Here is a 14,201-nt window from a genome sequence, read left to right as displayed (position 1 = left end):
ATGAGCTGGTTGGATGGCATCACCAATTCATGAACTTGGGTAAACTCCGGGAGATGGTGAGGGACAGGGAAGCCTGGCGTGCTGCAGTCAATGGGGTTGTGAAATGTTGAACGTGACATGGTAACTGAACAACAACATGGAATCGAGAAAAATGGTGCAGATGAACCTATTTGCAGGGGACGAATAGAGTTGTAGAGAATAGATGTTTGGACACAGAGCAGGAGTGGGGAGGAGAGGGAGATGAACTGGGAGATTAGGATTGACATATGTACACTACCATGTGTAAAACAGATAGCTAGTGGGAAGCTGCTGAATAGCACAGGGTGCTCAGCTCAGTGCTCTATGATGACCTAGAGGGGAGGGATGGGGGAAGGGAGGTACAAGAGGGAAGGGATATATGTGTATGTATAGCTGATTTACTTTGTTGAACAGCAGAAACCAACACAACATTGAAAAGCAACTATACTCCAATAAATTTTTTTTAAATAAGTAAAAATTTAAATATTCTCACAGGAAATGCTTGGAAAAACTTTCTGCAAAGAGTTCAGTTCAGTTCAGTCGCTCAGTCATGTCCAGCTCTTTGTGACCCCATGAACCGCAGCACACCAGGGCTCCCTGTCCATCACCAACTCCCTGTCCATCACCAACTCATGTGATGCCATCCAGCCATCTCATCCCCTGTTGTCCCCTTCTCCTCCTGCCCCCAATCCCTCCCGGCATCAGGGTCTTTTCCAATGAGTCATTTCTTCGCATGAGGTGGTCAAAGTATTGGAGCTTTAGCTTCAGCATCAGTCCTTCCAATGAACACCCAGGACTGATCTCCTTTAGGATAGACTGGTTGGATCTCCTTGCGATCCAAAGGACTCTCAAGAGTCTTCTCCAGCACCACAGTTCAAAAGCATCCATTCTTCGGCGCTCAGCTTTCTTCACAGTCCAACTCTCACATCCATACATGACCACTGGTAAAACCATAGCCTTGATTATGTAAAAATCCACTCATTGAAATTTTGTATTTATTTTCTTGATCACTTGATAAGAAACTTGAACCTACCAGCTGTTTACCTTCTGAATTGATGGACAATGAGGGTTTAAAGAAGAAGGAAGGGATTCTGTTACACATTCATACAGGATTTTGGGCTAAGCCAAATGCCTGTTGATGAAATTCAAGAACTTAACCAGCTGAAACTCCAATACTTTGGCCACCTCATGCGAAGAGTTGACTCATTGGAAAAGACTCTGATGCTGGGAGGGATTGGGGGCAGGAGGAAAAGGGGACGACAGAGAATGAGATGGCTGATGGCATCACAACTCGATAGACGTGAGTTTGAGTGAACTCCAGGAGTTGGTGATGTTGTAAATAATGAGATTTGAAGTGTCGAGAAAGGAAGATCAGCTACTTGTATAATTATCTTTCTTATAAGTTTTATTAGAACTTGTAATTGAATTAGGCAAGCCTAGAATGAAGCTGTATTTTACACATGATTTTTCCCCCATGTTGTTTCTATTTAGTTGGAGGAAAACAGTGATTTTTATATTTTTCTTTATAAATGTATTTTTGAAAACATTAAACTCTTAGATAACCTACTATATATATATATGTTTTTTATTCTGTATGTATGTAAATCGCTATACAAATTTTATTTATAGAATAAAATGCACAGTACCTTTTTAAACTGTCTGCCATTCTTTAGTATGGTTGAGAATAAGACAGAGATCTTGTGCTGAGTGATGCTTCTTTATTTCAGGGTTAACTGTGTCTACTGTCCTTTTTGGCATCACAAGGTCTCTGTTGATATTTTATGTCCTTGTTAATTCTTCACAAACTTTGCACAACAAAATGTTGGAGAGCATTTTAAGAGCTCCGGTATTGTTCTTCCATAGAAATCCAATAGGTAAGTCAGACACGAAATTTCTTAATGAATATGCCTTGTTAACACATTAAGTGCCTATTTACATTTTCATATTTGAAAGTGGAAGAGATGTTTGGAAGAAAATCACTGTGTATGTTTATTCATTTTCTATAAAAAGCTTCACTGGTAATTTTTCCTACCAGAGAAAATCTGAATATAGGAGCATATAAGCTTTTATTCCAATTTATGCATGTCTGTAAAAATACATGAATGTTTACTTTGCAGGATGATCTATGAGTCCATTTGTTATGTGGCATATGAAACATCCAACAGATGATGAAAATATGTTGAAATGTTTTTGACTAGTTGTTAAAATGTTGGCTGTGTTACATGGTATTAAACTAACTAGGAAGGACCATCTTCCAGGAACATCTCTACAGAAAACAGGCTGTGTGTTTCTTTCTTTCTTTGTCCATCCATTTCTGGGACCACAGAGCTCTGGCACATGCTTATATTTTGAGTTTTACCTAAATGGTAATGTAAGACTAATTAAAATACAAGATCAGTGAAATGTAAACATCCTCTTCGATAAAATCAACTCTAGTTTTACAATGGACTTTTGGTTACATTAAAGATGTCTTGTGATACCTAGCAGGAGGATCTTCATTATTAAGTTAAAGTGTCCCTGAAGGGTTCCAAGTGGTTGTTTCCTACACCCCGAGGCCTTCAACCAGTCTTGCTTCTGAAGGTAGCCTCCTGACCTGGGTTCCTAGTTCATCAGCACACATGCCCACTCTGTTCTGTTGGTTAGACTTGTGCTGAGGCCCAGGGCAGCTTTGTTTTTGCAGGTGATGATTGACAGGACCTGTTGAGGCAGGGATGTGACTGGAAGGAGGACAGCAGTAGCCTTGGCCTGGCCACCAACTAGCTGTGTGATCATACTACTGGGCAGGCAAATCTCCAGGCAGGATGTTGTCATGGTTACAAGTATGAAGTCTGGAGCCAACTTTCTTGGTTCAGTCCTGGAGATAGTTACTAATAGTAATAGGCAGTTATAGTTACGTTAAAACTTATATGCAAGTTATTTAATTTCTCTGTGTCTCAATTTTCTTACCTATAAAATGAGGATACTGTTCACACACTTACTGATATCTTGATGTTGTGGGCATGAAGCAGGTTAATACATTCACAGCACTTAGCACAGGGTCAGTGCCTAATGAACCTCAGTGAGGATGTCGACATGGTGTCTGGGAACTTCTCTCCCGTGAAATGGGATTAACCACTGCCCTTCCTGTTTCACAAGACTGTTGTGAGGATTAAATAAGACTGTTTAGGGCAGCATCTTGTACAGATTTATTCAACGCGTGTTCTTTAGTCCAGGCACTGTGAGGAGCACAGGATGGTAAACTGCAGAGGCCCATACAGTCTCATTTTATTACGAATGTAGTGAGGGAGTGATTGAGAGTCTTTGCTATTATGGCTGTGAAGTCTCTCTACTTTGCCTGTTAACGTGAAAACGACAGTTGTAAATTTGGGAGCATCAAGTGGGACTGAATTTCTGTTATCACAGCTTGTGACCACTGTTAACCAGACTCTTGATGACCTGTAGGCTTCTCCAGATGCTGATTTATTATTCAAGGATTTGGAACCAAGTTTAAACCTTTAGGGTCACTAATCCTAGAACAGCAGGCATACCAGTGTGTATCTTGTCTCCCCCTCCTGTGTCTATTATCAGAACTTCATCCCTTCAAGAAAATAGAAGCCCAAATAAGGAATGCAAAGATAGGCCCAAAGGTTTAGGGGCATCGGTTATTTACTCTTTTAGTGGTATATTAAATTGAACTCTTCCCTGTGTTTATTTTCAAAAGTAGAATTTATAATAGATTGTTTATAGTACTTTTGTTTCTGGAATGTGATTGTATGAAGAGAAAACCACACAGAGGGGTATTACTTGTTACCAAGTTCAAGCTCGCTCTGCTTGCCTCACAACGCCGATAAGTCTTACAGATGACGTGTTCAGGCAAAGAATAATGACTTTATTTGGAAACCTGGCAGATTGAGAAGATGGCAGACTGATGTCCCAAAATAGGCATCTTATTGGGATCTGGATGCCTGGTTCTTTTATAGAACAGAGAGGAGAGGAGGTGAGGAAGTAAAGTCAAAAGGCCATTTATCTTGCAAAATATTTGTTCATTTTTCTTTTCTGCACCCATTGACAGGTGGTAAGGGTCAGATTGTCTCCCCGTTTGCTGAGAAAAGCCACTTTAACATTTATGCAGAGGGGCAGGGTTCCCTGACCAAAGCGTCAAAATTGTCATGGTCAAAGAAACAGATCCAGCATGCAGTCAAAATTGGCTCCTCCCTGTTACAGTTCCTTTGGTGTGCACCTCCCCTGTCTGGTGCCAGTGTCCTGTTCTTTCTCATCCTGAGTCTCCTCAGGGTGCACCACCCTTGCAGGGGTGGCTTCAGAGTCCTGATGGCTGCAGCATCCTTTGTTTACTGATGTGACATTTTTAGTTTACACCAGATATTTACCAGAAATTCCCATATTCTGTCCTGCAGCCTTAAGAGTATACTATTATCATGGATTCTGAGACGGGAAATAAAATCAATGATAAGTGATTCTTAGTCATTTAGTAATATTTCTGTTTCCTGCCTACACCCCTGTGGTCTTAGATGCTTATTCGTAAGTCTGTGCTTGTCACACCTGGTACACCTCTGAAAATAGCAACTTATTATCGCAGTACTAAACTCAAAACTTGGAAATGGCCAGAATCCAAAATTTCCCAAAATGTGAGGTGCTGTGAGCCATCTGGAGGGAATAAAATTACAGAGAGGATATAATTATATTTATTATAGAAAGCATCACTTGCCAAAATTAATCTTGATAATTAAAGCAAAATTGGTTTGACAATTAGGATTTACTTAGGTATTTTACAACTGTTTATTTACAGATTTAGCACTTGGAGTGAGCCTTAGATAAGATGGATCTAAAGGGAGGGAAATTCTCGAATCTACCAACTCTTCCTGATACTGCAATAAGGTTCCCCCATTCTTTTAAAAATCAGGGCTCAGTTTCAATTCCCCACCCACTGCCATTTGATGGTATTTTTGTTTCTCTTTAGGTGTCATCCTATTTTGTCTTTCTTTTTACCACTGACATTGGCTTATTTCATTTGAATTTGTAATATATTAAATTTGTTATTGTTTTACCGCTAAGTCATGACCGACTCTTTTGTAGTCCCATAAACTTAGCCTGCCAGGCTCCTCTGTCCATGGGATTTCCCAGGAAAGGCTACTGGAGTAGGTTGCCATTTCCTCCTCCAGGGGATCTTCCTGACCCAGGGATTGGACCCCTGTCTCTTACATCTCCTGCTTTGGCAGATGGATTCATTAGCTCTGAGTCCCTGGGGAAGCCCAATATATTAAATATTTAATACACATACTTGATTTTTTAAAGATTTATTTATTTGTTTTTACTTGCATTAGGTCTTTGCTGCTGCATGGAGGCTTTCTCCAGTGAGGAGTAACAAGGGTCACTCCTCATTGCAGTGCCTGGGCTTCACATTGTGGTGGCTTTTTCTGTTGCAGAGCTCAGGCTCTGGGCACATGGGCTTCAGTAGTTGCGGCGCACAGGCTTAGTTGCTCTGCAGCATGTGGAATCTTCCCAGACCAGGGATTGAACACATGTCCCCTGCACTGGGGACACTGTACCACCAGGAAAATCCCTAAATACATAGTCTTCAAAAATATTGTTTTGATATGTTCATGAATTATTTCTCTTAAAACTCCTGAGGGAATGAGTAATTTCTTGTATCCTGTTCTTGCAGGAAGAATTTTGAATTGTTTCTCCAAAGACATTGGACATATGGATGACTTGCTGCCCCTGATATTTCTTGATTTCATCCAGGTAATGTATCAGTCCTGCCAGAGTTCTCACAGGGAAGAGCAGAGTGCCTGTTTCTCAAGGATTTTTCACAGGGGCTGAGTTTGGGCCTTTAAACCTGGCACTGTGTCCTGTTATCTTCAGTAAAGGCTGTGTTTGTGAGAGAAAGGTGCAGTTCTGATTGGGATCCTGAGTTAACATGAGTAACCCCTGGGGCAGGCGCGTCTACACGGTCACGTCAACATTGGTTTGAAGCAGCAACATGCTGGGCAAGTGGTTCTCCCTCTGCCTCCAAGGTGTCTGGTGTGGATTCCCTTTACTAAGAGCACATTTCATAATATAAAAATAATCACCTCTCATGGAAAGATAGCCTAGATTAACTAAATTATGCATTGTGTTGGGCTTCCTAGGTGGCTCAGTTCAGTTCAGTCGCTCACTTGTGTCCGGCTCTTTGCGACCCCGTGAACTGCAGCATGCCAGGCCTCCCTGTCCATCACCAACTCCCAGAGTTTACCCAAACTCATGTCCATTGAGTCAGTGATGCCATCCAAACATCTCATCCTCTGTCGCCCCCTTCTCCTCCTGCCCCCAATCCCTCCCAGCATCAGAGTCTTTTCCAGTGATTCAACTCTTCATGTGAGGTGGCCAAAGTATAGGAGTTTCAGAATTAGCATCAGTCCTTCCAGTGAACACCCAGGATTGATCTCCTTTTGAATGGACTGGTTGGATCTCCTTGCAGTCCAAGGGACTCTCAAGAGTCTTCTCCAACACCACAGTTCAAAAGCATCAATTCTTCAGGACTCAGCTTTCTTCACAGTCCAACTCTCACATCCATACATGACCACTGGAAAAACCATAGCCTTGACTAGATAGATCTTTGTTGGCAAAGTAATGTCTCTGCTCTTTAATATGCTGTCTAGGTTGGTCGTAACTTTCCTTCCAAGGAGTAAGGGTCTTCTAATTTCATGGCTGCACTCATCATCTGCAGTGATTTTAGAGCCCCCCAAAATAAAGTCTGACACTGTTTCCACTGTTTCCCCATCTATTTGCCATGAAGTGATGGGACCAGATGCCATGATCTTAGTTTTCTGAATGTTGAGCGTTAAGCCAACTTTTCTATTCTTCTCTTTCACTTTCATAAAGAGGCTTTTGAGTTCCTCTTCACTTTCTGCCATAAGGGTGTTGTCATCTGCATATCTGAGGTTATTGATATTTCTCCGGGCAATCTTGATTCCAGCTTGTGCTTCTTCCAGCCCAGCATTCCTCATGATGTACTCTGCATATAAGTTAAATAAGCAGGGTGACAATATACAGCCTTGTCCTATTCCTTTTCCTTTTTGTCCTACTCCTTTTCCTATTTGGAACCAGTCTGTTGTTCCATGTCCAGTTCTAACTCTTGCTTCCTGATCTGCATATAGGTTTCTCAAGAGGCAGGTCAGGTGGTCTGGTATTTCCATCTCTTTCAGAATTTTCCACAGTTTATTGTGATCTACAAAGTCAAAGGCTTTGGCATAGTCAATGAAACAGAAATAGATGTTTTTCTGGAACTCTCTTGCTTTTTCCATGATCCAGCAGATGTTGGCAATTTGATCTCTGGTTCCTCTGCCTTTTCTAAAACCTGCTTGAACATCTGGAAGTTAACGGTTCATGTATTGCTGAAGCCTGACTTGGAGAATTTTGAGCATGACTTTACTAGTGTGTGAGATGAGTGCAATTGTGCCGTAGTTTCAGCATTCTTTAGCATTGCCTTTCTTTGTTAAATTAGAAAATCAGTGGACTACAGACTTAAAGTTTGTAATAAGGTTGAACTTTGACAAAAGTGGAAGGTCAATTGATCAATGAAATATACTAAACATGAAGGAAGAAATAAGCCATGTTTCCCTAAAGCTTCCTGTTGTGCTGGTTAACAAGCTGTGAACCAAACCTCACCATTCACTCTTCAGTGGAGTTACCTGTGACTCTCAGTTGGGAGCAAATTGAAGTATACCCAGGTCCCAGAGCTGACGTGGTTGTGAAAATATCCAAGGCAGCCAAATTAGGGATGAAGAATGTGTTTAATGTATTCCAAGCAAAGGGCACTTTTAGAAAGTTTAGTCTTAGGCTTGGCACCCCACTCCAGTACTCTTGCCTGGAATATCCCACGGATGGAGGAGCCTGGTAGGCTGCAGTCCATGGGGTTGCTAAGAGTCGGACAGGACTGAGCGACTTCATTTTCACTTTTCACTTTCATGCATTGGAGAAGGAGATGGCAACCCACTCCAGTGTTCTTGCCTGGAGAATCCTAGGGACGGGGGAGCCTTGTCGGCTGCTATCTATGGGGTTGCACAGAGTTGGACACGACTGAAGTGACTTAGCAGCAGCAGCAGTCTTAGGCTTTGTATGTGTGTGTGCACCTGTTAGTCGCTCAGTTGTATCCGATTCTTTGCAGTCTCATGGACTGTAGACTGCCAGCCTCCTCTGTCCATGGAATTCTCCAGGCAAGGATAATGGAATGGGGTGCCATTCTCTTTTCAGGGGATCTTCCTGACCCCAGGATCGAACCTGGGTCTCCTGCATTGCAGATTCCTTAACATCTGAGTCACCAAGGAAATCCAGGGTTTGTATAGATCTCATCGTATAGATAAGACTCACTGGTGTTTTATAATGTTGTGATTTAACAGAGTTAAATAAGTTGAATTCTTTACCAGCTGAGCCACAAGGGAAGTCCAGGCAAAAAGATAGGACACTGAAAGATGAACTCCCCAGGTCGGCAGATGCCCAATATGCTACTGGAGATCAGTGGAGAAATAACTCCAGAAAGAATGAAGAGACGGAGCCAAAGCAAAAACAACACACAGCTGTGGGTGTGACTGGTGATGGAAGTAAAGTCAGATGCTGTAAAGAGGAATGTTGCACAGGAACCTGGAATGTTAGGTCCATGAATCAAGGCAAATTGGAAGTGGTCAAATAGATGGCAAGACTGAACATCAACATTTTAGGAATCAGCAAACTAAAATGGACTGGAGTGGGTGAATTTAACTCAGATGACCATTATATCTACTACTGTGGGCAGGAATCCCTTAGAAGAAATGGAGTAGCCATACTGGTCAACAAAGAGTCCAAAATGCAGTAATTGGGTGCAATCTCAAAAATGACAGAATGATCTCTCTTCATTTCCAAGGCAAACCATTCAATATCACGGTAATCCAAGTCTATGCCCCAACCAATAACGCTGAAGAAGCTGAAGTTGAACAGTTCTATGAAGACCTATAAGACCTTTTAGAACTAACACCCAAAAAAGATGTCCTTTTCATTATCGGGGACTGGAATGCAAAAGTAGGAAGTCAAGAAACACCTGGAGTAACAGGCAAATTTGGCCTTGGAGTACAGAATGAAGCAGGGCAAAGGCTAATAGGGTTTTGCCAAGAAAACGTACTGGTCATAGCAAACACCCACTTCTAACAACACAGAAGAATCTACACATGGACATCACCAGATGGCCAACACCAAAATCAGATTGATTATATTCTTTGCAGCCAAAGATGGAGAAGCTCTATACAGTCAACAAAAACAGGACCAGGAGCTGACTGTGGCTCAGATCATGAAGACTGCCAAATTCAGACTTAATTTGAAGAAAGTAGGGAAAACCCCTAGACCATTCAGGTATGACCTAGATGAAATCCCTTACGATTATACAGTAGAAGTGAGAAATAGATTTAAGGGACTAGATCTGATAGAGTGCCTGATGAACTATGGACAGAGGTTTTCGACATTGTACAGGAGACAGGGATCAAGACCATCCCCAAGAAAAGAAATATAAAAAAGCAAAATGGCTGTCTGAGGAGACCTTACAAATCGTGCAAGGAAGAGAAGTGAAAAGCAAACAAGAAAAGGAAAGATATACCCATTTGAATGCAGAGTTCCAAAGAATAGCAAGGATAAGAAAGCCTTCCTCAGCGATCAATGCAAAGAAGTAGAGGAAAACAATAGAATGAGAAAGACTAGAGATCTGTTCATTAGACATACCAAGGGAACATTTTATGCTCCCTTGGACAGAAATGGTATGGACATAACAGAAGCAGAAGATATTAAGAAGAGGTGGCAAGAATACACAAAAGAACTGTACAAAAAAGATCTTCATGACCAAGATAATCATGATGGTGTGATCACTAACCTGGAGTCAGACATCCTGGAATGTGAAGTCGTGGGCCTTAGGAAGCATCACTATGAACAAAGCTAGTGGAGGTGATGGAATTCCAGTTGAGCTATTTCAAATCATAAAAGATGATGCTGTGTAAGTGCTGCACTCAATATGCCAGCAAATTTGGAAAACTCAGCAGTGGCCACAGGACTGGAAAATGTCAGTTTTCATTCTAGTCCCAAACACAGGCAATGACAAAGAATGCTCAAACTGATGCACAATTGCACTCATCTTCAGTTCAGTTCAGTCGCTCAGTCGTGTCCGACTCTTTGCGACCCCATGAATCACAGCACGCCAGGCCTCCCTGTCCATCACCAACTCCCAGAGTTCACTCAAACTCATGTGCATCGAGTCGGCGATGCCATCCAGCCATCTCATTCTCTGTCGTCCCTGTCTCCTCCCACCCCCAATCCCTCCTAGCATCAGACTCTTTTCCAGTGAGTCAACTCGTCGCATGAGGTGGCCAAAGTATTGGAGTTTCAGCTTTAGCATCAGTCCTTCCATGAACACCCAGGATTGATCTCCTCTAGAATGGACTCGTTGGATCTCCTTACAGTCCAAGGGACTCTCAAGAGTCTTCTCCAGCACAACAGTTCAAAAGCATCAGTTCTTCGGCGATCAGCTTTCTTCACAGTCCACCTCTCACATCCATACATGACCACGGGAAAAACCATAGCCTTGACTAGACAGACCTTGGTTGGCAAAGTAATGTCTCTGCTTTTTAATATGCTATCTAGGTTGGTCATAACTTTCCTTCCAAGAAGCAAGCGTCTTTTAATTTCATGGCTGCAATCAGCATCTGCAGTGATTTTGGAACCCCCAAAAATAAAGTCTGATACTGTTTCCACTGTTTCCCCATCTATTTCCCATGAAGTGATGGGACCAGATGCCATGATCTTAGTTTTCTGAATGTTGAGCTTCAAGCCAACCTTTTCACTCTCCTCTTTCACTTTCATCAAGAGACTCTTTAGTTCCTCTTCACTTTCTACCATAAGGGTGGTGTCATCTGCATATCTGAGGTTATTGATATTTCTCCCCGCAATCTTGATTCCAGCTTGTGCTTCTTCCAGCCCAGCGTTCCTCATGATGTACTCTGCATATAAGTTAAATAAGCAGGGTGACAATATACAACCTTGACGTACTCCTTTTCCTATTTGTAACCAGTCTGTTGTTCCATGACCAGTTCTAACTATTGCTTCCTGACCTGCATACAGGTTTCTCAAGAGGCAGGTCATCTTGAGATTTACACGCTAGTAAAGTCATGCTCAAAATTCTCCAAGCCAGGCTTCAGCAATACATGAACCGTGAACTTCCAGATGTTCAAGCTGGTTTTAGAAAAGGCAGAGGCACAAGAGATCAAATTTCAACATCTGCTGGATCATCAAAAAAAGAGAGTTCCGGAAAAACATCTATTTCTGCTTTATTGACTATGCCAAAGCCTTTGACTGTGTGGATCGCAGTAAACTGTGGAAAATTCTGAAAGAGATGGGAATACCAGACCACCTGACCTGCCTCTTGAGAAACCTATATGCAGGTCAGGAAGCAGCAGTTAGAACTGAACATGGAAGAACATACTGGTTCCAAATAGGAAAAGGAGTATGTCAAGGCTGTATATTGTCACACCACTTATTTAACTTATATACAGAGTACATCATGAGAAATGCTGGGATGGATAAAGCACAAGCTGGAATCAAGATTTTCAGGACATATATCAATAACTTCAGATATGCAGATAACCTTATGGCAGAAAGTGAAGAGGAACTAAAGAGCCTCTTGACAAAAATGAAAGAGGAGAGTGAAAAAGTTGGCTTAAAGCTCACCATTTAGAAAACTTAGATCGTGGCATCCAGTTTCATCACTTAGATGGGGAAATAGTGGAAAGAGTGACTGACTTTATATTTTGGGCTCCAAAATCGCTGCAGATGGTGACTGCAGCCATGAAATTAAAAGACACTTGCTCCTTGGAAGAAAAGTTATGACCAATCTAGACAGCATATTGAAAAGCAGAGACATTACTTTGCCAACAAAGGTCCACCTCGTCAAGGCTATGGTTTTTCCAGTGGTCATGTGTGGATGTGAGATTTGGAGTATAAAGAAAGATCAGTGCTGAAGAATTGATCTTTTGAACTTTGTTGTTGGAGAAAACCCTTAGTGTCCCTTGGACTGCAAGGAGATCCAACCAGTCCACCCTAAAGGAGATCAGTCCTGAGTTTTTATTGGAAGGACAGATGCTGAAGCTGAAACTCCAATACTTTGGACACCTGTTACGAAAAACTGGCTAATTGGAAAAGACCCTGATACTGGGTATGATTGAAGGCAGGAGAAGGGGATGACAGAGGATGAGATGGCTGGATGGCATCACCGACTTCATGAACATGAAAGTGAAATTGCTCAGTCATGTCCGACTCTTTGCGACCCTATGGACTGTAACCTCCTCCATCCATGGGATTTTCCAGGCAAGAATACTGGAGTGGGTTGCCACATTCTTTACCGACTTCATGGACATGAGTTTGAGTAAACCCTGGGTTTGGTACTGGACAGGGAGGCCTGGCGTGCTGCAGTCCGTGGGGTCACGAAGAGTCTGATATGACTGAGCAGCTGAACTGAAATGAGCTGCGTGATATCAAAGGAGAAACAAAGGTGATGAAGGAAGGATCTGAGAACCAGAGCTAATCCCTAAACTTCCTGAGACATGCGAGCTACTCTGTCTGCTTACGTGAAGACTTCACTGCCCCTTGGTTTGTATTAAGTTTGTGTGCCTGGTCACTAAGTCGTGTCTGGCTCTTTTAAACCTCATGAACTGTAGCCAGCCAGGCTCCTCTGTCCATGGGGATTCTCCAGGCAAGAATACTGGAGAGGGTTGCCATGCCCTTCTCCAGGGGATCTTCCCAACCCAGGGATTGCACCCAGGTCTCCTGTGTTGCACCACAATTTTGGGCTAATGGAATTTCTCCTCCAGATATAGACTGTCATTCTCTGCATACTAAAGAATTTTTCTGAATTGTGAAAAATCACCATTTTCTCTCTCTTAGATTTCATCTAAAAATTTTTTTATTTGTTCATGTGGATTCATAGACTTTGGGTAGAATTTCCCAAATGGTGCTCCAGATGGGAAATATATAAAAATAATAATTTTCCTTATTTGGGGGATATCAGGACTTGAGTCACTCGCTTCTGGGCCAGTATGCTTCTTTCTGTATAGCCATCACTGTCTCTGTTCCCTAGTGGGACAGAAGGGCAGAAGCCCTGGCCATGGTGATATGGTCCATCAGATGGGTCTGGAATCCGACCAGATGAGGGGGGATTGTGTGTGTAGCTTGAATTGAGCTTTTTGGAATTCCTGGGAATGTAGGAGAAAGGAATGAAGTTGGCTTCAAGGAAGGGATTTATTGTGTGTTTATTGTACACTAGGATCTTTTGTTTCCTTCTTCCGATGTTGAGTTTTTGCTTAGATACTATTTTCATCTTCTACAGACTTCTGTGAAGGGTTTGAAATGACTGACAATAAAAGATTCACAAATGTATATACATATGAAAGGAAAAGTTCTCAGTCATGTCCAACTCTTTGGGACCCCATGAACTGTAGCCTGCCAGGCTCTTCTGTCCATGGAATTTTCCAGGCAGGAATACTGGAGTGCATTGCCCGTCCCTTCTCCAGGGGATCTTACAAATCCAGGAATCAAACCTGGGTCTCCTGTATTACAGGCAGATTCTTTACCATCTGAATCACTAGGGAAACCAGTATGCTCTGTGTGTGTGTGTGTGTGTGTAATAAAACCTTTAGATACATCCTCTTTGAATTGCTTTAGAATTTAGGGCCCTGAACCTAACTCCAGAGCTTCTGAGAGCATTAGTAATGGGTCTTCAGTGGGTACCTAAGGAAAAAGCGTTGGCATTGCTTCCATGGAACCCTTCATTTTGATCTTACCTCTGCTTTCCAGGTTACCTGCCGGGCTGGGTTAGTCATAAAAGGCCCTCACCTGGAGTGGTTTAGTTGCTCAGTCTTGTCTGATTCTTTTTGACCCCATGGACTCTAGCCTGCCACGTTCCTCTGTCCATGGGATGTTCCAGGCAAGAATACTGGAGTGGGTTGCCATTTCCTTCTCCAGGGGAACTTCCCTGACCCAGGGATCAATCCCGGGTCTCCTGCATAGCAGTCAGATTCTTTAATGACTGATCCACCAGGGGCCACCTGGGGAGACCCAGATTATTGAAATGGATGAACATTGTCCATCAAATGATGCAAGTCTGCTAAAAACCAGTAATTTGGATTTTTTATAATTGA

General features: G+C 42.4%; 1 protein-coding gene across 1 annotated transcript in view; it reads left to right on the top strand.

Annotated features, from left to right (window-relative positions):
- The window catches only part of LOC148775805 (ATP-binding cassette sub-family C member 4-like), a 142,490-nt gene that overhangs the window by 58,123 nt on the left and 70,166 nt on the right, over positions 1–14,201 (top strand). Inside the window, exons 19-20 of the mRNA XM_088842647.1 lie at positions 1,746–1,892; positions 5,681–5,760. Of these exons, the coding sequence (XP_088698773.1) occupies positions 1,746–1,892; positions 5,681–5,760 (227 nt within the window). The remainder of the gene's footprint in view (positions 1–1,745; positions 1,893–5,680; positions 5,761–14,201) is intronic.

This window comes from Moschus berezovskii, chromosome 13 (genome assembly GCF_049115385.1).
Source record: "Moschus berezovskii isolate FMDL1 chromosome 13, NW_MosBer_1.0, whole genome shotgun sequence".
NCBI classification, from domain to species: domain Eukaryota; kingdom Metazoa; phylum Chordata; class Mammalia; order Artiodactyla; family Moschidae; genus Moschus; species Moschus berezovskii.
This window is presented reverse-complemented; position numbering and strand designations above follow the sequence as displayed.